This window comes from Peromyscus maniculatus, chromosome 8, assembly GCF_049852395.1.
Source record: "Peromyscus maniculatus bairdii isolate BWxNUB_F1_BW_parent chromosome 8, HU_Pman_BW_mat_3.1, whole genome shotgun sequence".
Taxonomy (NCBI): domain Eukaryota; kingdom Metazoa; phylum Chordata; class Mammalia; order Rodentia; family Cricetidae; genus Peromyscus; species Peromyscus maniculatus.
In genome coordinates, this window is record NC_134859.1 from 4,879,476 (window position 1) to 4,904,957 (window position 25,482).

At 52.1% G+C, this 25,482-nt stretch overlaps 2 protein-coding genes across 9 annotated transcripts in view; one reads left to right on the forward strand and one right to left on the reverse strand.

The window, feature by feature from the left end:
- The first annotated feature begins 405 nt into the window (after positions 1–405).
- On the forward strand, positions 406–25,342 carry LOC107402075 (dexamethasone-induced protein). Of its 4 annotated transcripts, XR_013053158.1 has the most exons (6): positions 1,095–1,230; positions 11,990–16,672; positions 18,103–18,200; positions 21,840–21,977; positions 22,067–22,136; positions 24,241–25,342. XR_013053158.1 is itself a non-coding variant. In XM_006983911.4 (2 exons), the coding sequence occupies exon 1, from the start codon at positions 812–814 to the stop codon at positions 1,097–1,099; it is 288 nt and encodes a 95-aa protein (XP_006983973.1). In that variant the 5' UTR covers positions 406–811; the 3' UTR covers positions 1,100–1,230; positions 11,990–12,605. The 4 variants fall into 4 exon arrangements, 1 of the variants encoding a protein (XP_006983973.1); XR_013053160.1 differs by lacking the exon at positions 24,241–25,342 and having other exon boundaries at positions 11,990–14,807; positions 16,519–16,672; positions 21,840–23,324; XR_013053159.1 differs by lacking the exons at positions 21,840–21,977; positions 22,067–22,136; positions 24,241–25,342 and having other exon boundaries at positions 18,103–18,363.
- Ciita (class II major histocompatibility complex transactivator) overlaps positions 16,512–25,482 on the reverse strand; it is a 49,920-nt gene continuing 40,949 nt past the window's right edge. For all 5 annotated transcript variants that reach the window (XM_076577871.1, XM_076577872.1, XM_016002443.3 and 2 more), the window contains 6 exons: positions 24,983–25,075; positions 22,238–22,324; positions 19,062–19,145; positions 18,869–18,952; positions 17,137–17,233; positions 16,512–16,649 (listed from right to left, as the gene is read on the reverse strand). In XM_076577871.1, coding sequence (XP_076433986.1) covers positions 17,158–17,233; positions 18,869–18,952; positions 19,062–19,145; positions 22,238–22,324; positions 24,983–25,075 — 424 coding nt within the window. In that variant the 3' untranslated portion in view covers positions 16,512–16,649; positions 17,137–17,157. The remainder of the gene's footprint in view (positions 16,650–17,136; positions 17,234–18,868; positions 18,953–19,061; positions 19,146–22,237; positions 22,325–24,982; positions 25,076–25,482) is intronic.

A 25,482-nucleotide genomic window follows, 5' to 3' on the forward strand; every position in this document is an offset into this window, starting at 1 on the left:
ACAACTCTCAGAGGCATTCACTGGTTTTTCTTACTCTACCGTGAAAAGAAAAAATAAGTAAACAAATAAATAAACAAACAAACAAATAAATAAATAAAAGTGCCTTGGAACTATCTAAGATTTTCAGTGGAATTGCCGACATCCCTTCTCTAGTTGGCTTCATTTAAAATGGGTAAACTGAGTTCCAAAGAGGTGAGGCACAGTATCTAAGCGCTAGGTGCAGAGGGTAGGGAGCATCAACTTCAGGAGAGCAATTTAGAGACTGATGCACCTCCCTGGGGCGGAGCGAGTACCCGCCCCCGGACCGCTCGAGCCAATGAGCGTGGAGCATTGAGCTAGCCAATGAATGCGGATGAGCATGCGACTGGCCAATGAGCGCAGAGCCTCTGGCTAGGCGGTGCTGGAAAGCTGCATAGCTACGCCGCGGCCGCAGCGACGGGCTGAGAGCCTGCGGGGGCGCGGACCCGGCTGGAGAAGAGGCTGGGCGGACGACAGCGGGGACCCGGCCTCGACTCTGAGCTGCGGCGAGGGTGCGCGAGTGCGGCGCACTGAGAGAGCCCCTGGCCACTTCTGGGGGCGCCCTGAGGGGGGAGCGGCCCGTGTGGCCCGATCCCGGGGCGCTGTGACCCGGCCCCGAGCATCTCGGGGGTCAAGGCGCGTCTTCGGAGGCCGCCCGGGGCCCAGCGCTGCTGCCACCGAGCCCCGGGGCGCCCCCTGGATGGCCGAGCTGCCCCCTCGCCGGCCGCCCGGGCGCCGCAGCGGCTGAGGTCGCTGGGATCGCCCGGCAGCCGCCCCCACCGCCGGCCCCTGCATGCCCGGCGCCCGGGTCGCAGCCCACCTGGACGCTCTGGGCCCTCTGGTCTCCTACGTGCAGCCACCGCTGCTGCCCTCTATGTTCTACGTGGGCCTGTTCTTCGTCAATGTGCTGATCCTCTACTACGCCTTCCTCATGGAATACATCGTCCTCAACGTGGGCCTCGTCTTCCTGCCCGAGGACTTGGACCAGGCTCTGGTGGACCTCGGCGTGCTCTCCGACCCCGGCTCTGGCCTCTACGATGCCGATTCGGAGCTCGACGTCTTTGATGGATATTTGGAGTAAGGTCTTGACTACTGTGCCCCACTTGCCTTCCACTATCCGCAACTCTTGGCCTGGACCAGCCCTCCATATCATGCCACTGCCACTAGTTGGGGGCACCATCTGGACCGGGATGGGACCCCAGGAAGAGGCCCGTAAGTGCCCTTGAGATGGGGATGTATTGCGGGGGAGGGAGAAGGTGATGTTCTTCCTCAAGCTTCTGATTTCTCTGGCCACTTCCTCTAGGTCTAACTCGATGCTAGGAATAGAGGAGTCTGGAGAGCTTCCCCCAAGGAAGGGGACCCAGGATCTACATTAACATTTGGAGTAATCTTGCAATTTACCCCCATGACTTGTGCAAAAAGATTTGTACCCAAACCTTTTGAGGTGGAGCTGTCAGCGGCTCTCCCTAGTCTCAGCCTGTCTTGTTGGTGACCTTGGGGTTTGGGGGTTCTTACTTGTCCTAGAAGGATAGACTGCTGTCATAAGAGGCATTGGTCACTTTTGTTCTGTGGCCTCCTGCAGGACTAGTTAAACTCAGGGGCCTCGGAAAAAAGGCTGGGAGAATGGAAGCCTTCAGCAAATGCCGCACTTCTGGCAGTGCGTCTGCTGCTGTATTTGGAGTCAGGTTTCAGGGCTCCTGGATTGATCGCAGCTCAGCTCTGCAGAGACTGTCAGGTTCGTAGGCTGCCTCTATGGAACAGGCAGGCAGTCCTAAGCTACAGCTGCCTTTGTCTGTAGAATTTGAAAGGCCTGGAGGGACCGTAGGGTCAACAGAAGGAACCACAGAATGGTTTGCACCAAAGACCTGCCTCTGGCCTTCTGCCAGAAGCTTGTTGTAGCTAGAGGTAGAGTAATGTGAGTCCAGGGAGGAGCGAGACTGGCTAAAGTCTCCCAGGCTGGGCTATGTGAGAGAGAACGTTTGTGCCAGGCCAGCTGTTGGGTCCAGCTGTAGGACAGGCCTAGCCCTATAGCTGGGTAGTGCTGGGACCTGGCAGGGCATAGAGCCCGCACGGCAGTGAAGGGGCTGTGGAGCTGGTGGGCAGGGGCTCCTTTTAGATAACAGACACTAACATCGCTCACCCCAAAGAGGCAGTCACCCCTCCTCTCCTGGTTACCTGATTGCCAACGTTGCCATTAGAGGGTACCTTAGTTTGAGATACTATTCCAGAATACCACGGCTCAAACAGCAAACATTGCCTTCTCATAGTTTTCCAAAGGGCACTAATCCTACCAGAGGACTCCACCCTTGTGACCTAATCACCCCAACACCGTCACTGCAGGCACAGGACTTTGATCCACTCTCGTGACCTAATCACTCCCAACACCATCACTTCAGGACCAGGGTTTCAGCAGTGGAGTTTGGCGAACACTCAGTCTGTCTGTTGTAGAAATAATGCACAGTTAGCAGGAGATACTTGGGGACAAAGTGAGATATCTTTGAAGACCTCTTTGGTTAAGTTTAGTGGCAGCTTCTCAGGAGCCAAGTGCAAGGCAGGGCCTGTGCCCGCTGCTCCGCATTCCTGCCAACCTGACACCCAGTCTTTGATTGAACAAATGCCGATTTGTTGAGTAATCGGTGAACAAAGACAGATGGAACCTGGCACACAGGCCGCGAGTGGGCACCCGGAAACGCAGTGAGGAGTTTAGGGGCTCTGCTGCTGTGTTCACTGCTGGTCACACAGCATCTGGTCTCGGCAGATGCTCTGTGAGGACTGACCATGAGAGGAGACTAGGGACAAGCTATTTAATTAGAGGGTCAGAGAGGGCCTCTCTGAAGGGATGAAAAATGAGTTGAGCTCCAAATTGAAAGAAGGAGCCAGACGGAGAACTCTGGGGCAAAGCAGTCTGAGCAGAGGGAACTGCTAGTGCCCAGACCTGGAGAGAGGAGAGGGATGGCTCACTGAGCAGCTAAAACAGAGGCTGGCGTCACAGAAGCATAAAAGAGGCCAATGGTGGGCCTGAGACATCATGGCCAAGAGCAGTTAGCACCCAGTGAAGGTCCTAGGCAGGGTGTGACACAGTCTGTCCATCTCGTGCTCTTGAAGATGACTGGCAGCCATGAGCAGAATGTGCTGAAGGGCAAGTGTAGGAGCAAGGAAGCCGTGAGGAGGCTGTTAGTTGTCCACCCAGAGGTGACAGGGATTGGACAAGACAAGGCTAGTGACGACGGGGGAAAAAACACACGCAGTCGACACCTAACAGAGACAGAACCTCTGGGGTCCACTCAGAGCCTGAGTGGAGAGCACGTACGCTTCGTCACCTAACAGAGACAGAACCTCTGGGGTCCACTCAGAGCCTGAGTGGAGAGCACGTACGCTCCTGGTCAGGCCCTCTGTGTCATTCAACAAGCATTGGCCTTCTTTTCTCACAGAGTCTAGGCTGTGCCCCTGTGGTCCTAAGCTGCATCTCTGTCCCTGAGCCAAATAGACTCTCAGACAGTATAACTTGGTAAAAAGCTGTCTTATTTTATCTTCTTACTGTATCAACAGAAACACTCCTGCCTCCAAATGAAAACATTGGCACATTCTGAGCTGAAAACCAAAGCCCAAATGCTTTGACATATTTTGCAGCAAATGCTATCTGAGCAGAAACACCAAGAAGCATTTCTTTGGGACACTCTTGCCTGACCCTGGGGTTAGGAAGGATGAGGGATATAGAAAATCCCCCACCCAGAGCGGAGACTAATGAAACCCACACACTCCACTACTTGTCCCCCAATCCAAGCTAGAAGACCTTGGTCTCAGGGCCAGAAAGGCCAGACCCAGAGGCTGCTGGAGGGATGACCGGTAGCGACCTGGAGTGAAGTGACCCAGCCTCACCTCCTGGCCTCTCTATAAGCAGAGGAGCCACCGGGACCAGGCATGCTTGTTCCCACTCATGCTAACAGACATCAGGAAACACTAGGAAAGGGCATGCACACCGGACATGCCAGGTAGTGTCAGCATGACAAAGAACACCCACTCTTGCTCCTTGGGTCCCCCACGTAATTCAGCTTCTCATACGTTTATTGAGCACTTATTTGAGGAGTCGATGTAGATCAGGGTGAATAGCAGTAACTCCAAATTCACATTTCCTAGGTTCAAATCGCAGGCCTAGCCACAGTTTTGGGAATGCCATTTATCTTCACATGCTGGTGGCCTCTTTTATAAAACAGGGGTAATAAAAATCTACCTTGTTGAGAGGACAAAGAGTTGGATCTCCCCCTGCCCGCCATGTGGTAACTGGCCCATGAACATCAACCTCTGTTACTGACAGATAGGTGCCTTCTGCGGCCAACTGCCTTCAGCCACCTTGGGCATGAATATTTATGGCCCATGACTAACCAAAGGACCGGCTCAGGGAACATGCCCATTGGTACACACACACACACACACACACACACACACACAGTCTGTCTCTGCCTCCCTGCCTATCTGGGCCCTAGAGACTTTTCCTCATGCCCATAGTCTCCAGAGCACTGGTTCTGGAGTTCTGGAGAGTGGTTCAAGTGTGGCGCAGGGGAGTCGGGAATGAAGCTCCTTGCTTGCTGGGGGAGAAGACTAGGTACATGCCTGGGAGCCTTAGGTGGGGGCTGGGAGGTGACAGTTCATCTTCTAGGTTAGAGAGGCAGCTTAGCCTGCTTGATTATTTCAGAGTCCTGACAGGTGGCAGGTGCCTACTGGACCTCCCTTGGCACATGAGATCCTGTGGAAGAGGCACTGTCTCTGGCCTGGGAATGGGGATGTTGTAGAGTGTGTGTAGCCTGGTAGAGTGTGACTGTGGAATAAGGGCGAGTGATCTGGCTTACTGCCAGCTCAGGTGGCTCAGCTGGGAACCACAGCTGCTTTCTTGGCCTCCCTTGGCAGACTGTAGCCTGTACTGTCAACAGAATACCCAGCTGAGCACGCCACTGCCCAATTAGGATGCCCACTACTTCCATGGGGCACCCATATACTCAGACCCACAGGTAGCCTGTGGAGCTGGGTCAGGGTGAGGGTCAGCAGGAAGGAAGCTAAGGCTATTGTCTAGACAGGAGGATGTAGAGGTGTGGGAGGCAGGCGCATGCCCTGATCTGCTGTGAGACAACCAGAGGGTTCCCTGGTCACAGTGCTGCAGCAGTTCTGGCCATCCCTTTGGGAAGAAAAGGACTCCAGGCCAGCTGAGAATCCCATGGCCCATGCCCTTGTCTCTGAGAGTCCAGCCGGAAAAGCGGGGCCTACATTGCACCCTCCTCTCTGCCTTGGGATCTGTGTAGCTTGATGAAGAACAGGTGGGCTCCTGTCAGCATCACTGCTGCCTCCATTCTGGATGGCAGAGAGCACCAGCTGCATCGGGAAACCAAATCCCACTGAGAGAGACGGACTTTTTTTTTTTTTTTTTTTTTTTTTGAGACAGGGTCTCATGTGCCCGGCTAGCTCAGTCGGTAGAGCATGAGACAGGGTCTCATTATGTAGCTCCAACTGTCCTCAAACTCAGGATCTTCTTGCTTCTGCCTCCTGACTGCTGAGTTAACCCAGCCTTGCAAGTAAAAAAACTGAAGACCAGAAAGTGAGTGGCCCAGTGAACAAGGCCAAATAAGACAGCGGTGTCTCCTGCACAGCACAGCGGCCACCAGGGAGCAGAAGAGTCTCCCGTGAGCTTCTGTCTCCCATGTCCCCTCCAGCACCAACTTACAGTCTCTCTGAGCCCATCTCCTCTACATGCTTGTTCCTTTTTTCCTGAAAAGACTTAGAAAAATGAAAAATTCCACACTCACAGCAAAGATTCAAGAAAAATATAAAGAACTTCTGTGCTCCCCTCACAGAGCCTGCCAGCCAGCATTCTGTTCATGTGCTCAGTGCAAGCTTCTTCTCTGTGCACACATACTCAAGTGGACAGTCATGTCCTAAACCACGAGTGCATTGCAGACATGACGTCTCTTTGTTCCTGAATGGTTTGCTCTATTTTCCTAAAATAAGGATGTACTTGGTATCCATAGCACCATTGTCAAGAACAGCAAAATGTTGTTTTTGAGATGGACTGCTTCTGTAACCAAGACTGGCCTATGACTTCTGGCTCCCCTGCTCTACCTCCGGAACCCTGGGATGGCAGGTGGGTACCACCACGTCTGGCTGGAATCAGAAACTTCAACAGGGATCCAGCCCTGGGAGCACTCTGATCCATGGCTTTATTCACAAATATATCTGTCCCCGAAATGTCCTTTAACGATAAAAATGCGTGATTTGTGGCCACTGCCTTCTTTATTCTGGACTAGCTCCTCAGTCTGTCTACATCTTGGTGACACTGGCAGTTCTGAGAGACACTGGCATTTGTGGGCTGTCTCTGCCTGGGGTCATCAAGTGTCTGTGCTCTGGATTCCATTCAAGTGATGTGTGATGCAGTCTTAGCAGGAAGGCCACAGAAGAGTGTCCTCGGTACAGCGCTTTGAGAGGCACACATCACCTGCCTCATTTCTGCAGTCCTGTTAACCTTGGTGATGTCAACCCGGCCTCTCCACTGTTGAGTTACTGCTTTTCCTTTTATAGTTTAACTTTAATAATGCCAGTCTTAGTGCTTCATTTGTTTAAAAAAAGTCTCCTTTTTTTTGTGGACTTTTTGTTTTTGTTTCTTTGAGACAGGTAGTTCAGGCTGGCTTTGTACTCACTCTTTAGCCAAGGATGCCCCTGGACCTCTTATCTCACTGCTTCTAGCTCCCAAATACTGGGATTTTGGTCATGGGTCCCTACCCTCGCTCTCTGCTAATAGATGGGCACCACAGTACCCAGTTTATGTGGTGCTGGGATAGAATCCAGGGCTTCGTGGATACTGGGAAAGCACTCTACCAACCGGACTATAGCCCCAGACCCTCTGGACTTAATTTGACTTATTTTTTTGGTGTTTCTGGTGATCCAGCCCTGTGCCTCACACATCCTAAGCACACCCCCTCCTGCTACGGTACCCCAGACTGATCTGTGGTCTATTTTTAAAAGAATGCTATGTCACTGTGAGAAGAAAGTCGCCCTCTCCTGGCAAGATGAAAATAAGCACCAAAGTCGTTAACTTCTGGCCAAGTGGTAAAGCTGGCAGTGCCAAAGGCCAGTGCTGGCTTTATGTGCTGAACTACTACTACTGGCTAAAGATTCCTGGCACCCAAGTGGAGCTTTCTCTGCAAAGTAGTAAGGCTTGACCAAGAGTGCAGCAGAGCAATGTGTGTTTGTTATGGCGGTGAGGTGATTCCCGCCAGCTCATGTGACCCTAGAGTTTTTGCATTCACATTTGGGGTCTAAGTCTCGGTTCTACAAACATTTTTGACAAGTGACATCACCTCCCCCAGGCCTCGGTTTCCTTCTCTGTGAAAAGGGAATAATGGTACCTGCTTGGGGGCTTGCAGTGATTCAGTGGGTTGGTGACTGATACAGAGTTGTATGCAGCACCATATGGTGTGTTAGACCCAGGGGACCCCTAGCTCCAGAAGCCTTCCCCCTTTCCTTGCATTCCTTGCTCTTCTGGCACCAGGACCAATAGAGAGCATCATTGTTGACTGCCTGTGAAACAGCTGGTGATGCTTCGTACCCACTAAGTGTGAACTGATGCTGGTGCCCTGCAGCCGTCATCCCCTGTCCCAAAAGGAAGGCCTTCCCAGGCTTCCTGCCTGGTAGGAAACTTGACCGGGAGGTTAGAACTGGGTGCCCCTCCCACATCTTCACAGCTTCCCTGGAGCGTCACCTTGTGATGTTGTCTAGGAAGGGCTCATTAGATAGTGAGGGAAACTGAGGCTTGGAGGAAGGTTCAGTGACTCATCTTAGATGCCCAGCTGTGAGGTAGTGCATTGGCCCTCATGCCATCTCCACTTGCCCAGAGTTTCTGAAGTGAGGTGCAAGGCTGGAGGAATCCCTGGAAGGTACCAGAGGAGTCAGGCTCATGGTGCCCTGACCTTCTTGCTCTTGCCTTTCTCACTCCAGGCATGGAGGCAGATGAGTGGCTTCCTCTGGCTCTGTAGCATGTCCACATTACCTTTGTTGTGACAAGTGCTGTTTTTCTCCATAGTTATGATATAAACATTCCCCTTGAGACTTGTAGTTGTGGTGGCACATGCCAGTCCCAGTACACAGGAGCCTGAGGTAAGAGGATCATGAATTTGAAGCCAGCCTATGGCTATATAGTGAGTCTGTACATCAAAACAATCAAAATACTCTTGAATTGGGGCAGGTGACGTGGCAAGTACCTCCAGTTTCAGCACTGGGAAGGCAGAGGCAGAAGCATCAGCGTTCCAGTGCAGCCAGGCTACACAGTGAAACTCTGTCTCAGGGAGAAAAAGGAGCTGCAGAAAAACTACATTGTTGGCTTGTGAGATGGCTCTGCTGGTAAGGCACCTGCTGGTGACCCGATCAGAGCCCCAGAACACACGCGGTGGAAGGAGAGGCCAGACCCTGAAGTCATCCCCTGCCTCTCTGCTCATGCCATGGCAGGGAGATGAAAGCCGTTCCAGTCCTGCACCAGTTCCCAAGGGCGTCTCATTGCTGTCCTCGAATATTGTAGATTCCAAAACACTCTGGTCCAGGCATTCTAGATAGGAGATACTCAGCCTGTCTAAATAAGTGATGTGTCACAAGCCTTAGGAGCTTTGGGCAGATAAACGCAGGGGAGTCAGGGACAACTTCAGACACACTGTAGATGGCTCATAGTGATGAGCACTCACAGCCAACGTGGTGTTGGAATTCAGGCCCAAGAAGCTGGTTCTCATCAGGGACTGACCTGTGTGGAGACAGGAAGCTTCTTTCCTCTTCTGTCTTTGCAGCTGCTAGGGAGGTGGCCAGATTGTTACCACCCCCTTGGCCATGAGCCAGATGGCCTCCTGCTGCACAGTCTACCTCCAGTGCAGAGATCCCAGATGTCTGCCAAGCCTTTGGGTATGTGGAGAAAGAGTGGGTTTCTAGAAGGCTGTCTGTAAGAGAAGCGCTAAGTCCATAGCCTCAAGAAGGCTGATTTCTGTTCTTCCCGCCTACTGCCTCAACTATTATTGCTTACAATTATTTGTGTGTGCAGGGGTAGGCATGTGCATGCCATGGTGCGCAGGTGGTCAGAGGAAAACTTGTAGAAGTTGGTTTTTTCCTTCCACTATGTGGGTCCTGGGGGTCACACTCAAGAGATCAGGCTTGGTGGCAAGTTCCTTTATCAGCTGAGCCACCTTGCTGGCCCCTGAATTATTCTTTATATAGTTGTTTTCTTTAAATCCACTTTTTAAAAGGTTTGTTTATTATGTGTATGTTCCTATTTGAGAACATGGCATGTAGGAGACCATGGAGGTCAGAAGAGGGCCCTGGATTCTCTGGAACTGAAGTTAGGTAGTTGTGAAGCACCATATGAATTCTGGGGACAGAACAACAGAACTTGGGTGCCCTTCAAGGGCAGCAAGTGCTCTTAACCACTGAACCATCTCTCCAGTCCTTAAATTGGCTTTTAAGAGTTAAAAAATTCTTTGGCAGGAGAGGAGCTTGTGTGAACAGGCACCTATCATCGGCTGTAACTAAGAGACTCAGCAGCTGTACTGACATCAACAGTGTCCACTAAAACCTGTGGCAAGGTGTGAGTGCAGGGACAGCACCTGTGACGGCAGGCTCAGTCGTCCCAGCGTGCTGAGACGGTGTAGATGCAAGGACTGGCAGGGCGTGAGGCCTCCTGGGGCCCCTCCCACCTGGCTGGGCGCCCAGCATCTGGCCTCCAGGAGGGTGACTCTCAGTAGATTTCTATACCTCAGGCTTCTGACCTTGAAGGCTCTCCGAAGCACCAAGTCTCCCAGGGTCCTTGGAGGGAGGGCCTGGAAGAGCAGCTACGGTGGGCTCTGGCGTGACAGGACAAGAGTCTCAGAAAGTCTTTCTAGAAGGTCCAGCCTAGCTGTAGCCTCTGCTTCCCACGGGTTCTGTGGGCAGGTGGGAAGGGGCCAGAGGGGAGGAGGGCCTGTCTGTGGAGGGGCAGCGGGAACGAGGGAAGGTTTCCGAGCCATGGTAGAATGTGTCCCCAGCTGGCCTTTAGTAAATGAGTCTGACAGAGGATGGGAGAAACTTCAGCATATGACTCCTACCCCCACCCTGTTCAGAACTGAGGAGGCAGCTAAGCCCAGTCTCCCCATGGGTGCCCTGCCTGTGAGCACAGCCCTGTGTGAACCTCCATCCGTGCCCACAGCCTTGTCCCATCATTGCTAGGACCACTTCAAGCTGAAGTTGCTCACAACTCAACACAGTGCCTGGCACCCGTCTTCTGGCGTGGGGCCCAGCGTGGAACACACTGGTGTGCACAGTACTTGTTTGGTTATGGAAACGGGCTCATGCTAGATGGCCCAGCCTGGCCTCAGACTCACTCGGTCCTTACTCTGTAGCCAGGCTGGCCTCTAACCTGCATTCTCTGGCCTTAGCTCCCTAGTGCTGGAATCACAGGGCCAGGGCACCACACCTGGGCAGATTTCAGTGCATCAGAGCTGAGCATCTTTCAACAATATCTTACGCTTTTGGGCCTTGATGTCTTTCATCTGCCCAAATGACACAACAACACCAACTCATGGGCTGGTAAGGAGGTTAGAGGTGGCCATGGGCTTAAGTGCTTATTTGGGAGGAGATCTCAGGAACTGGTGTGGAGATTGGGAAGTGAGACCAGCAAGGTGGAGCAGGTGGGCACTGAGCAGGCTGCCACTGTAGTCTGGGGCTCAGTCCTGCTCAGAAGCCCGGGGAGCCAGAGTGGGCATAAGACATGCCTCACGTCACCCCAGGTACTGGTGAGGGGGTTGGGATGTCGGTACACTACCTTCCTGGCAGTCCCTGGTGGAAAGCAGCTTGCCGTGGAAGGCATTAGTGATCCCGTTCTTGCAGCTGATCACAGCCAGACATTCTCTGGAAGCAGGACCAAGGCACCCAGGGCTGGGGAAGGTAGGTGGAAGGAAGTCACGTGACAAGAGCGCCGGGTGTGGCGGCAAGCAGATTGTGATTGTCCCCATTTGTTACCGGTCTGGGCCAGCTCTGCCTGTCCTACTTGTGCAGCTGCAGGCCACTCACCCTGCTTCTCCGAGCCTCTGTTTTGCAGTCTATAAAGTGGGGAGAGGCACGGTTCCTGGGGGAATGGCTAAGCCTACTTAGTGGCTCTTGGAAACAGGTGGGCAACAATTTTAGCAGCCATGGTGACTGGAGGTGCTACCTGGTTGGTGGCAGCTAAATATGTGATGCCCGTGGTAGCCCCGCACAGCCCCGAGTGTTATTCGGCAGTACACACTGCAGGTTTCACATACAGTGATCATTCCATCTGATGATCAGTGGTGTTTGTAGAGGGAAGAGTGTGAGGACCAAAGGGACGGGGACCTGGGGACCTCACTGTTGCAGAGATGCTGGTGTCAGCTAAACATGGGATTGAGGGGACTGGGGGAGAGAGCCTGCCGCAGGGCCAGGACTTACAAGTGATGCTGTATCATGGCGAGAGGAGCCAAGTGGGGACAGAGTTGACAAGCTGCACCAAGGGAGCCTTCCTGTAAGCACAGGGCTTTCCGGGTGAGATGGGAGGCACTGCCCACTCCCTGGAGCTTGCTCAGCTGCCCCTGCTTGACCTCCCGTCTGGCTGAGCCCCTCCTGCAGCCCCAGCATCTCTCTCCCTCTCCTGATCACCTGCACAGCCCTCCTCTCCCATGGAAAACTACCCTGGGTCCCCAGGATCTCAGAAGGGAAGCAAATTCATTAATGAGAACTTGGAATAAAAGCTACAGGGAGCTAGGAATGTGGCTCAGTTGGTAGAACGCTTGCTCAGCAAAGAGGAAAAAAAGCATCGGCAGCCTGAGCATGGGTCTTCTGGAGAGTCCGAGACCTTAGGATCAGAACAAGGCTTCCTTGCCCCACCCGAGCCTCGGGGAGGCGCCCCCCGGGGCCAGTGGTGCGGTGGCCCCTGTTGATGACTGTCCTTTGTCTTTTTGGTTAGGCCTGCTCGTGCCAACAACCGGGTTCCCGCCCCAACCCAGGAGTATGCCAGGAGAGGTGGGGACCCAGTGCCAAGATGGGAGAGTTGCCAGGCCCTGCAGGACGGAGAAGGGCTCCAAAGACCTCACCCACCACCCCGTTCTCAGACGTCCTGGACCTGGCTTGTGACTCTCCACCTTTGGGATGGCTGTTCACAGGAACCTAGCCAGAGGTCACCTCTCTGCACTTCACCCCCAACTGCACCTGCCTCCCTCCCTTAACCTGTGGGAAGGACACGGAGAGCGGAGAGCGGAAGTGGGATGCAAACAGACTCTCACTTAGGCCACTCCCTCCAGCGTCGTTGGTGCGGTTGAGCCTTAAGCCTGGGTAGGCTTCAGACCCAAGACTGTTGATCATAGTTTCAGGGAGTCACTCTGAAGAAGGCTATGCCAGGGCCCAGGCGGGGTTTAGCCTCTCCAGGTTGACAGAACTGAGATGCCGCACTGGGGAAGAAATCTATTTTTGGAAGTGTGAGTGGTGTGGGACGTGTGAGTGGTACAGATACTTGATTTCCATAAACCTGTAAAAGCAATACTTAGAGGCTGACTTATTTCATTAAAAAATGTAAGCAATGCCAACCCCTCTTGCCCTTGTCTGGTTGCTGATTTTTGTTTGTTTTGAATTTTGGAAAGGGGGCATTATGGCTGACAGTTGACAAAAAAGTCAGATGGCCCGTTCTGGAGATGCAGCAGGGGCTAGGGAACTCACTCTGGAGGCCACCTCCTCCCACCTTTGAAAGCCTGAGTTACAGTAGGGAAATCTAGGGGCCTGGGGACTTGGGCCTGAGCCCCACACACAGCATTTGATACTCCTCCATGAACGATGAGAGGAGCACACATTTAATCCCAGCACTCAGGAAACAGAGGAAGCAGATATCTATGAGTTCAAGTCTAACCAGGTCTAAAAAGTAGGTTCCAAGCTAGCCAGGTCTACACAGTGAGACCCTGCCTTAAAAAGCAAAGAATGGGGAAGAGGCTGGGAATGTAAGTCACTTGGTAGAATCCTTACCTGGCTTGCATAAAGCCCTGGCCCCAGCAGCACATAAAGCATGCACAGTGGTATGTGCCTATAATCCCAGCATTCCAGAGACAGAGACAAATGTATCAGACGTTCAAAAATGGAAGTAGAAAGATCAGAAGTTCAAGGTCACCCTGGGCTTCATGGGACCCTGTCTCCAAACCCCACAAAAAAAAAAAAAAAAAAATGGAGCCTTCTTCCTTGGTCTTCCCTAGAGTATAGCTCTAGCCCCTCCCTGAAGCCATGAGCAGTTAGGGCAGCATGGCATACAGCAGATGGGAGCTGTCAGACACTCATGGGAAGATCCTGTGACGCTCCCCACCTCTCCATGATGGGATAATCCTTTTGCAACAGGGTGCAGCTGAAATCTCCAAGATGGCAGTTTTTGGCTCTGATATAAACAACAGGAAGAGAGACATACTCCCCGGGAGAGAGGCCTGGAGGGAAGTTGATGGCTGAATAGGGGCTTGGATTGTGCAGCCTGCCAGTTCCCCCAGAACTGCTTCTCAATCCCAAGGGGGGCCAGCAACCTATTCTAGCACACTGTGCACCATACCCCACACCCACAGAGACCCACAAAGGGGTCACAGGCCAAGCTGATACATTGACTCCTTTCCTATAATGCCGAGTTTCTAACATGGAAACCATAACTTACCCACCTCTTGAGATGACACCATGCTAATTACCAAGAGATTCTCTTCTAAAATGATTCAGTTCCCCTCCAGGCTCCACTAGTGTGCAACCCTCATGTGTCCACTGTCCAGGTCCTTTGTGCAGTGCTCAGCCTGGCCAGACACACCTGGCCACTCTGTCTTAAATTTGCTAAGATGCAAGACTTCCAGCACAGGAGCCTTGCGTGTCTTGTTCACCATGTGTCTTCAGTGCACAGTGCACAGTGACTAAGGGAGCTGGTGCTGAGGACTGGCCATCCACACCACACTTACTGAGCACCTCCTATGTACAGGCACCTGAATGGGTGGAGAGGGCAGAAGGGTGAGCAAGACAAACCCCCTGCTCCCCAGAGCTCACATTTAGACAGGCAGACGGCAAAGAGAGAATACTGAGATGGAGTTGGAGAGTAGGGTGCCGAGGTATGAGAGACAGATAATCGGCCCGAGGAACCGTAGAGCCCTGTAGGGAGTCACATGCAGGCTGGGGAAGAACATTCCAGACAGAGGCAGGAATGCAACACGGTGGATGAAAGGAGAGCTCCTGCACTAAGCTGTGTCCTGGGCTTTGTTAAGACGGCCTCACAGTGTAGCCCAGGCTGGCCTTGAACTCACAGAGATCCTCCTGCCTCTGCTTTCCAAGTGCTGGGATTAAAGGTGTGTGCCACCACACATGACCTTGTTTCATATGTATGAGTGTTTTACCTGTGTATATGTATGTGTACAGAAACTTCAGAAGACAACTTGTAGGAGATGGTTCTCTCTTCCACATGTGGGTCCTGGGGAGCAAGCTCCAGTCACTGGGCTTGCTTTACCCCTGAGCCATTTTGCTGACCTGTTTTATTAATATTTTTGTTTCCACATTGAGTCTTTACATAATCCAGTGAAGATGATCCCATGGCTCTGCCCGTTTTACAGATGGGGAATCTAAGGCACAGAAGATTCCTGACACGCTTGCTTCTGCATATATGGTGAGATGGAGCATGAGCCCAGGCAGCTCAACCGAGAGTTGGTGTCACACAGTCCTAAGCTACCTCCCTTCAGGAGCCAGAGGGCTAAGATGCTGCCCAGCACACAGGATCTAGAGCCAGTGAGGTTTGTTGAGCATTTACTGTGTCCCTGGCACTATAGTGAGTGCCTTACATAAACCAACCCATTAATAAGTGACAGCCCTCAGCAGAGTGAGGAGAGGTACTTTGAGCATCTCCAGACAGACCCAAGGCAGAGGTAAAGGTCTGCCTACCTGACTGGTAGGTGCAGCAGATATCTGCCTTGGAGAGTGCCTTAGTATCCTCCCCTGTGGCCACACCAGTGGGACTTCCTGAGCTTGATGCCTTGCACAGGTACCCTCTGCAGCTGGACCTGTCTCTGAGAATCACCCCCAAGCAACCATGCAGACCACCTCCCTGGGCCCTCTAGCCCAGTTCCCACTTACTGGGATGTGGGCCAGTCCTATTGGCATCCGGGCTAGCATGCTGGAGCCACACAGACAGCTCCCTCTGCCAAGGCAAGAAAGCACGCTGTCACTGTCCCGATGGAGGGATCAGTGGCTCCTGACCTCAAGTCGAGAGCCCCCAGGGAAAACAAGACCGGCAGCACTGGTGCGACCTGCTCCTTTTGGCGGGCTGCAGCTGAGGCCGACCAGCGTGGTCCTGGGAACTGCTCCCAGGACGCAGTGGAGCAGTGGAAGACAACACTCCTTTGTACCATGGTCACTGTTTCAGCCCTCCGGCCTGGGATCTTAGAATCTACCAAGATCCTTGCAGAAGGTGCAGGATCTGGGCAGGGCCGGGCTGTATGGTGTGCACACGCGCTCCGTGCATGTTCTGTACTGCGGAATGTGGTAGAAACAATGCTGTGCAGCCTGTTATGAGGTGGTCTCTGCTGGCCCGTGTCTCCTCGCTTTCTCCTCTCTGTTCTCCCTCACTGGGGAGTCACCCTATAATGCAGACGCAGTGCTATGAGGAAGGCAAGCCAGCTCCCCTTGGAGAAGTCCCCAGCCAGCTGTCTATTAAGGACTCAGGGCTCCCAGCCAGCAACCCATGTCATGCACCAGACATACAGGCGCAAGCCTTCAGATGGTTCCAGCCCAGCTTCTAGCTGCCCATATTGACTTAGAGGGTTGGTGGGGCCAGGTGGGCTGTCTCTTCTGAGCCTGCCTAAAGGACCGGGGTTGGGGCAGTATGGAAGTGTGGACTGTTTTAAGTTCTTGTGGTTTGGGTGGTTTCTTTTGCATTGGATACCAGGACAGAAGGGATCCCCCAGATGGAACTTGCGGGATAAGCCAAGCCCCAGAGCTGCAGTGAGAGTGCGTTTAAAATGTAGTGAGTATGGAAGAAGGCAGAGCAGCTCCCGGCTGCAGCTCTCCTGTCCTGCAGTCTACCATTCCTGGCTCTTGGTTCACATCCAGGGTCTTAGCCAGCTCAGGCCTTGGCTGAAAGTTTGTGGAAACAGTACCACAAGTAGAAAGAGCTGCCATAGACTCCCTGTCGCATTTAGAGGTCTGCAGGCCAGGGCCACACTTAGTGTCTTCAGAGCAGGCCCTGTCAGGGGAGAAGTGCCTTCTCACCAGGCTGGCCCTGGCCTGGCCAGGCAGGTACTTGGCTGCTTCAGTTCCGTACTCTGGCCTGGACCGTCAAAGAGAAGGCCTTTGGCCTCCTGAGTGGATCCACTGAATGCAGCCCCAGGCCTGCCTGCCACTGCTCACAGCCACTGAATGGGGCTGGCTTCCTGCCTGGCACTCAAGAGCCTGTAGCTGCTCTTGCAGCCTGGAGATGAACAAGACATGTGTCCGTTCCTCATCTAGGCAGAGCCCAACTCCGAGCCTGCATGGGCAGGGTTACCAGAGGCCGACTCTCATGGGATATGGCCCACAGAAGAGCAGAGTCCACAGTACCCAGTTCAAGGTCCAGCGTGGTCAGTGTCCCAGAGTACATGCTGTGGGAGATCAGGAGAGACAGGTGAGCCAATGAGCTTCCATGGGGCAGCCTTGACAGCAGAGGAGGGGGTGTCAGAATGTGGGGGGCTGAAGGAGGGACTGGAGGACAGCTGCAACACAGGTCAGGGGAGGGTGAGGGACAATTGTCTTCATGCTGTGGGCAGTAAATATTAATTTCCTATGAAGATGAACCCAAGAGAAACAGCAACAAGAAAGACTTAAAGTTTCAAAGGAAGGACTTCCCAATACCAAGATGGGGATGATAGGTGACTGGCTCAGCCTGTCTTGCCTCAGTCCTTAAGCCTGATCTCAGGGAGGTTCCTTGGCCCAAGTCCCCAAAGTCTGGAGGACACCTGCCAGTTTGGAGACAGGATAGCTCCAGATGACACGTGGTCCCAGCCTTGCTTGATGCCCTTGGTCCCCCCTTACGAGGACACTGACCCAGATGTCCCTGAGGTTCTCCTTTCTGGAGTCCAACACAGTTACCTTGTCCAGGGCACAGCAGGGTCATCTCAGGCTGATCCGCGCATCCAGCTGCTGCAAGTGTTCCTGAACCCCAAAGGGGATAGTGGGTGTCCACATTCTGCAGAGGGGACAAGGGACCCCAGGGCCAGGTTAGAGGGAAGGCAGCCAGGCCTCCCCAGGGCAAGCTACCCACAGCCCCACCTCCTACTCTGCATAGAACCTTAACCACACCCCACCTGGCAGCATACAGCATACACCCCACCTAGTATGGGTGACCAGGATGCTAGGAGGCCCTTTTTCAATCCTGGTCTACTCTGCCATAGTCTCTTTAGCTGTAAAGTGGATCCTATTGTGGTATCAGTGTGGTCTGTCCTCCACAGGCCCCCATTTTTAATGCTTTTCCCCAGAAGGCTGTGGAATCTTTAGGAGGTGGGACCTCAATGGCAGAAGTAGGTCACTGTGGGTGGAACTTTGAAGGCAATAGCCAGGCCAGTTCCAGAGCTAGCTACTCCCTGATAGTGTGTGAGCAGCTGCAGGCACAAACTCTTGCAACCAGTGCCTTCCCGCCACGGTGGATGACTGTGGGAGCCCGTTTTGGGGTTCCTCGTGGCTTTACCCAGCAGGTCCGAATAGAGGATGATCAGGACCACGGGCCTGAGTGCAGGTGTCTGAGATGGTCTGCACTTGGCTGTGCTGGGGGAGGAGGTCTTTTGCTCCACCCCTTGGCGTCTCTATAAAAACCCTGGGCCAGAGACAGTCGGGGCCCGTTGGAATAGGTTCCAGGCCCTCTCGAGGCTATCCTTTATTTTCTATCTGTTTATCTCCACAAGATTCTCCGCTATAAATCCTTCTATCTAATATTTCCTGCTGCTCGCACTCAAGAAAACTCTGGGAAGCTGTGGGGGTGGTGGGTAAATGCCCCACAGATGACACCCTGGGGGACTGTGAGCCCAGGGCACCTTTCCTCCTTTTCATTGCTCCTGCCAGGTGTCATGGTCACAATGAGAAAAGAATCTAGAGATGCCGAGATCTACCCGAGAAGATGGGCACAACTTTGCAGATCAAAGCCATCTGAAGAGCAAAAGGTACTGGACACCAAACATCACACTGGCTTTGAGAATAAGTTTAAAGCTGGGCACAACACATGCATTTATAGTACCAGCACTCAGGAGGCTGAGGCAGGGGGATTGTGAGTTGAAGTGCAATTCTGCTTCAAAAACAAATAAAAGTGGTTCTAACTATATGAAATTGCTATTTTTATGTTCTAAGAATGACTGGATTAGGCAATTTCATATGGTTTACCCTGATGAAATATTTATTGAGTGTTTTATGTGGCAACAGTGTCCTAAAAGTTTAGGACTAGGGCCGTGGCTCAGGTATTGAACCACTTGCCTAGCATACACCAAGTCCTGGCTTTGATTCCCGTTGCCATGTGAGATTGCATGTGGCAGTATATGCTTATAGTTCCAGCACTTGGGAGATAGAGGCAAAAAGGGTCATCCTTAGCTACATAGTGAGTTCCAGGCCAACTTAGGCTACATGAGACCCTGGTCCCACAAAAACATCTTTCTTTGTCTTGCCTAACATGACTGTCTCAAGTCTTCTCTGTAAATGTCACATCATTGTCCCAGAGATGGAGAAGCTAAGGTCTGCAGGGCAGGTCACCTGCCAGCTCATATACAGCTCAGCAGGGGTGGGATTTGAATTCTAGAGTTACACGCAGATCTCCAACCCCAAGGTCAATGCAACTTACGCCAGCGTTTCCACTTGAGGGCACTTCTGAAGGCTGGAGGCCAGCCGCTGGGCACCGGCAGCCGTGAACTTGTTAAACTGGACACTGAAGAGAGAGGTCCATCCTGAGGCCAAGCTACTCCTATCCCAACCCTTCCCATGATGCAGGTGAGAGACCCTCTGCCCCCCAAGTCCCCCTGAACCCCCACACTCACTCCATCACCCGCAGGGACACCATGTCTGGAAGCACTTGTGCCAGGCTCTTGGCTCCTGCGTCACAGATGCAGTTATTGTACAAGCTGCCGGCGACAGGGGGGAAGGAAGAGGTTTGGGGTGCTGGATGAGCTCAGGGCCAGGTAGGACCCACACGCAACTGAAATGACTGCTCCGCTTCATCTGTCTGACTGTCTGTCTGTCTGTCTGTCTGTCTGTCTGTCTGTCTCTCTCTCTCTCTCTCTCTCTCTCTATCATCCATCCATCCATCCATCCATCCATCCATCCATCCATCCATCCATCCATCCATCCATCCATCCATCTATCTATCTATCTATCTATCTATCTATCTATCTATCTATCTATCTATCTATCTATCTAATAGGTCTCATGTATCCCCAAGCTGTCCTCTAACTTGTACATAGTCAGAGATGACTCTGAACTTCTGATCCTCCTCCCTCCACCTTCTGAGTACTAGGCTTATTATAATGTGCCATTACACCCAGTTTATGTAGTGCTGGAGATGGAATGAACCCAGGGCCTCATACATGCTAGGCAAGCACTCTGCCAACTGAGCTACATCCCCAGGCAGGCCCTACTGTCCCATTTTACAGATGGACTAATTGAGGCCCAGAGAGTTGAGGCCACTTATCTGTAGTTCCATAGTGAGTTCAAGAAACTACAGCATGGACAGGAATTTGTATGCTGGGCTTGATGGCGCAGCCTGTAATTCCAGCTACTTAAGAAACTGAGGCAGAAGGATTACAAGTTCAGGCCAGCCTGAGATACATGAGACCCAGTCTCAAAATAGAAAGGTTGGTTTTGTTTTTTGTTTTTTTATTTTTATTATTTTTGTGTATGGATGGTTTGCCTTCGTGTGTGTACAGTGCCTGAGGAGTCCAGAAGAGGGCAAGGGACCCCTGGGACTGGAGTTCCAGATGGTTGTGAGTCTCATGTGGGTGCTGGAAATTGAATCCAGGTCTGGAGCAGCCAGTGCTCTTAACTAAAGCCCCTCAAAATAGAAAGTTAAAAGAAGGCTGGGGTTAGAGCTCAGTATAGAGTGCCCGTCTGGTATACATGAGTGGCTCTGGGCTCCATCCCTAGTGACACACACACATACACACACACACACACACACACACACACACACACACACACACACACACACACACACACAGAGTCATGGAGGAGTAGAGAGGGGGAAGGGGAGGGGAGGAGAGGGGGAGAGAAGGGGAGAGAGAGATGAGAGAGAAGGAGAGGAGGGAGGAGGAGGTGTTTCCCAACCCAAAGCATTTGGAAACTCCAGAGAACAACTTCCCAGGTTCAAAGACATGCCTCTTCCTGTCTGGGGAATTCACGCGATCCCCTCCCCACGCTGTTGTTCATTTGGGTAGGAGAGGGTCACTGTAGGGAGAGCAGCTGGGTTCTTGCTGGTTTGTGCAGTGGACTAAGTGTTAACCAGGATCTCACTTACAGAAACCACTAGGGCCACATGAGACACCACAGAAGGGGTGACCTATGTTGGCCATAGGAAAAAGAAAACTTGGAAACTTCTAAGACTATGGGGACTTTGAAGTTAGAATGAATTATTTTTATTATGAGATAGCCATAAGCCATCTATAACTCCAGTTCAAGGGGATCTGATACCCTCTTTTGGCCTCTGCAGGTACTGTGTGGATTTGGCACACAGGTGTACACCAGACATAACACCTGCGCACATAAAATAAAAATAATATTTAAAAAAATTAAAAACGAGAAAAGTGAGCTGAGCAACACTGTTCATTGCTCTCTGCTTCTTGACCACAGAGGCGATGTGACCAGCTACTTCACACCCCCACCACCATGCTCCTCACCATGATGGACTGCACCCTCATACCCCCACCACCATGCTCCCCACCATGATGGACTGCACCCTCACACACACCACCATGCTCCCCACCATGATGGACTGCACCCTCACACCCCACCACCATGCTCCCCACCATGATGGACTGCACCCCCACACCCCACCACCAGGCTCCCCACCATGACAGACTACACCCTCACACTGTGAGCCCTCATAACCCCTTCCTTCCTTAAGTGGCCTTTGTTAGGATTCTGGTGATGGTAGTTAGCAAGCCTGCCTGGCCTACAAGCACCTGCCTGTGTGATCTGGACTTTCCTGACCTCCCATCCTCCCATCTCACCTCCCATCCCTCCACACTGAGGAAGCTTCAGCCACCTCGGGAGCCCTTCTGCCCCTGAAAATCCATCCTCTTTCCTGCTTTGAGGCCATTGTGCCTGCTGCCCTATAGAGCTCCTCACCTCTAGTTTCCCACACAGGGCCATGTCTCAGCATGTCACAGCACCCCCCGCTCTCTGAAATAAACTGGTGACATTCCCATTTTACTCTCCTGGTACATACCAATTCCCTTCCTAGAATAAATCACGGTCTTAAAAATACCTTTTTTATGTCTGTGTTTTCTGTCTTAGTATGCAACTCGAAAGTGAGGACATCCCACAGTTTAAGTTAGGGAATACTGTACACCTAGCACAACTTTAGGGTGTTAGGTGGGCACCAAGCACATATATCATGAATTGTGCAGTGCAGGACCTGTTCACCCGCACAGAGGACCTGGCTGGAAGACGTAGGAGTAGCTGCCCCAGTAGAGATGGTCAGAAGCTGCCTTTCCTAGAACAGGGCTTGGGGGAAGGAAATTCTTTCCCAGCTGCTTAGCCAAGAGCTGCTAGTGCTGAGCTGAATGACTGGGACTCTGGTTCAAGCTCAGTTCCCATCTCAGCTCCTAGACCCACCCGGAAGACTTGCTGAAGAGTTGGAGCTGCTACACCGAGGGCCACCGGGAGGTGGCAGTGTAAGCACTGACTGGAATGGTGATGGACCTCTCAGAAGCCAGCACCGCGGGACTCTCCTGCTGCAGGTAGATGGGTAAGGGACAGCCATCCACTGCTCACTAGGGACAGACTGAGGTATGACATATGATCCAATGACACAATTCTTATTTTCCAGATGAGGAAATAGAAGCTTGGAACAAGTAAGCCACTTGCCCAGGGCTCTGGTGATGTTCAGCTGAGTCTAGGTCAGTGCACCACCTGATGACACAGACCTCCCAGCCAGCAAGAGGGGACCATTTTCCTGCCCTCCATCTCCCCAGCCCACTCAGCAGGGCACCCCACTCACCTCAGCCTTAGGAGGGACTTGGCCAGGGCCGGCAGGGCTTCTGCAAGCTTGCAGGCACCCACATCAGTGATGCTGTTTTGGGACAGGCTACAGGGACACAGGGAGGAAACAGTTCAGGAGTGGCAGGATCTCCCTTTCCCACTGGCCTCCATCATGAGGCTAGGAATGTATTGCCTCACAGATGGCCTGTAGCCACAGACCTGTGACAGCCAGCTTCAGGGAGGGTCATGGGTCATGTGGATGAACCCACGGGAACCACTTACAATATGAAAATTTTGTTACAGAGAGAGTGGGTGGCAGACTGAGAGGTAGATGGCAGAGAAAGACCGCTCCCCTCCTTCACCTGCTCTCTGATTTGATAGTGATCCTTTCCCCTGGACTGCTTTCCAGCACTCTAACTGCACACAGTAGGTGCTCAATAAATGTGTACATGTCCAGGAATAGACAGGTGAGAAGGAGGGAAATCTATCTTGTGGTATACCTAGACCATTGTAAATTATGGAGACACCTACACTGTATATCAAGGAAATTACCACAGGAATTCTTGGGGCATTTCAGCCTTTTTGGTTTATAACATGGAGTGTTGACAGATTTTTTAAAAAAATGTTTTGTTCGTTTTGTTGTGGGAATTGAACCCAGGACCTTATGCATGCTAGACAAGTGCTCTGTCATTGCTATGTTGCCAGTGCTTTTAAATTTTAAAAAACATATTATTGTTGCTGTGTGTGTGTGTGTGTGTGTGTGTGTGTGTGTGTGTGTGTGTGTGTGTAGGGGTGTGCTGCCATTGTGCACGTGTGGCCGAGGACAATGCTGTGCAGTTGTGAATTAGAATTCCTGGAGAGAAGCTGTGTTTGCAGAGCTGGAACAGACCTGCAGTGATGGGGAGGGTTGGGAAAGCCCTGGGAACAGCACCCCTGGGAACAGCACCCCCTGCCCACCTCTGCAACAGAGCAAACCTCCTGTGGCCGATAGATAGAAACCTCTTGGACTCTATTAACTGACCACTAGCTTCCACCAACCCAAAAGAAAGACTGCCGTCGGACAGCGTCTCGGGCCTACAGAAAAGCTTCCCCCATCTTAATGTACCTGCCTTTCTGATGTACCCACCAATGTGTGTCTTATTTGTTTGTTTGTTTGTTTGTTTGTTTGTTTGTTTGTTGTGTGTGTGTGTGTGTGTGTGTGTGTGTGTGTGTGTGTGTGTGTGTGTGTTTTGAGACAGGATTTTTCTGTGTAGCCCTGGCTATCCCGGAACTCAATCTGTAGACTAGGCTGTCCTCAAACTCAGAGATTTGCCTGTCTCTGCCTCCGGAGTATTAAAGGTTTGAGCACGAGCACACATGTACACACACACACACACACACACACACACACACACACACCACACCACACCACCAACCTATTTTAAACTTGCCTTGATTTATGACTTTCTTTGTTCTGTAAAACTGTAAAACTTCGTGAAGCTGCTTCCATGTTGGAACATGGAATTTGCGGTAATCTAAATCTGAGCTCCTGAGCATTGGTCACTCAAAATGACTCCCAAATAAACTCTTAACTGCTTTTAGGACGAGAGCAATGTTTTTGCATTGACACACTTTTACGAGTTCTGGAGACGACACTCAGGTCTCCAGCTGTAGAACTTAGAGGTCCTTCACCCTCTATGTTCTCTTATTGGCCTCTTTAAAATTTTTACTCTGAGGCAAAGTCTCATTATGTAGCCCAGGCTGGCCTGGAACTCAAGAGCCTCCTGCTGCAGTCCCTCCTGGGATCACCAATTCCTCAGGTTTCATTACAAAGCAGGTTCAACAGGAAACCATGTCCACCCCCTACCCACTCCCCTTTAACTTCCCAAAGCCCAGAACGGTTTCAAAAACTGTCGCCAGATAAGGTTTTACTGCTAAATCCTAATCTGTCGCTTCCCTTCCAACATCCCAGTGTGGTTTCACCCATTAAACTTTCATTACAGTGTTTTGTTTTGATACAGTATTTCCCTTTCTGTTTTTTAGTGTGTGTGAAGGCCAGAGGACCACGTACGTGCAGGAGTCAGTTCTCTCCCTCGGCCGTGTGGCTCCTGAGGCTGGAACTCAAATTGTCCAGCTTGGCAGCAGCACCGTCTGGCTAAGCCACCCTGCCAGCTTTCCCCCACTTTTTCTTGAGATTGGTTCTGGTTCTCCTGGCTGGCCTTAAACTCACTGTTATCCTACTGTGTCAGGCTCCCCATTGCTACGATGCCCAGATTACTATATTGTAAGTATGGCTTATTTATTTGTTTGCTTCTGGTTTATTGTATGTGAAGATGCCTGAGGTCTGAGAACAGGATCTTCAGGGTCTCCACTGTTGCCTGTGATAGCAAATAAATGAGGTCTGGAGAAACAGCTCAGTAAAGTGCAGGTCTCACAAGCATGAAGACATGCGTTTGATCCCCAGAACCCACATGGAAATCTAGGCACGGTGGTGGTGCGTGCCTGTAATCCCAGCATGGGTGAGGTGGAGACATGTGGAATTCTGAGGCTCCCTGGCTGGTTAACCTGGCATAACTGGTAAGTTCCAAGCCGGAGAGAGACGCTGTCTTAAAAGAGGTGGACGGTGTTGCTGAGGTGGTCCCTGGAGAAAGAAGACTGAATGGATAAGCAGTGGCTGGAGAGGAGAGTGCATGAAGACCCAGAACAGAAGGAGTGAATGGCGCAGTGGAGGGCAGACACAGGACAGAAGACTGAAGCCGTGGGGAGGCGGGTCCACTGTACTTACTTGAGCGTCTCCAGGACCTTGAGCTGAGGAAAGGTGGCTGAGAGCTTCGACACACCCTCGTCCCCGATCTTGTTCTCACTGAGTGAGTCCAGGCTGCAGGTGGGATTAGATGGTGGTCATTGGCCTTCCTTGTCCTCCTCTCTAGGGCACCACACCAGCTTAACTCTGAGCGTGTGGGAGCTGGCCTGCACCACCTGGGGGCGCCATTCAGCAGGCCAGGGGCCATGGCTAGCACCATGGACTAGAAGCTCAGCTTGGCTTTGTAGGACCCCCTGAGCTGGTCAGCTACCCCAACCTCTTAGGACCTCGACTGTTGAGCAGCTTCCTGCTCCCACCTGCCTGCCCTCTAGAATTGCTAAGAGCAGTGAAGTGGACTGTGTGTGTGGGGGGGGGGGGGGGGGAATTTCAAAGCTTGCAAAACAACTCCAGCCTTTTTTTTTAAATCTGGGAATTCCTGTCCTCTGTCCCCTCCCTGTACTAGGGGTCACAAGTCCTCACAA

Bases quoted from the DNA above. Each gene is read 5' to 3' on its own strand.
- LOC107402075 (XM_006983911.4), top strand. From the start codon at position 812: ATGCCCGGCGCCCGGGTCGCAGCCCACCTGGACGCTCTGGGCCCTCTG.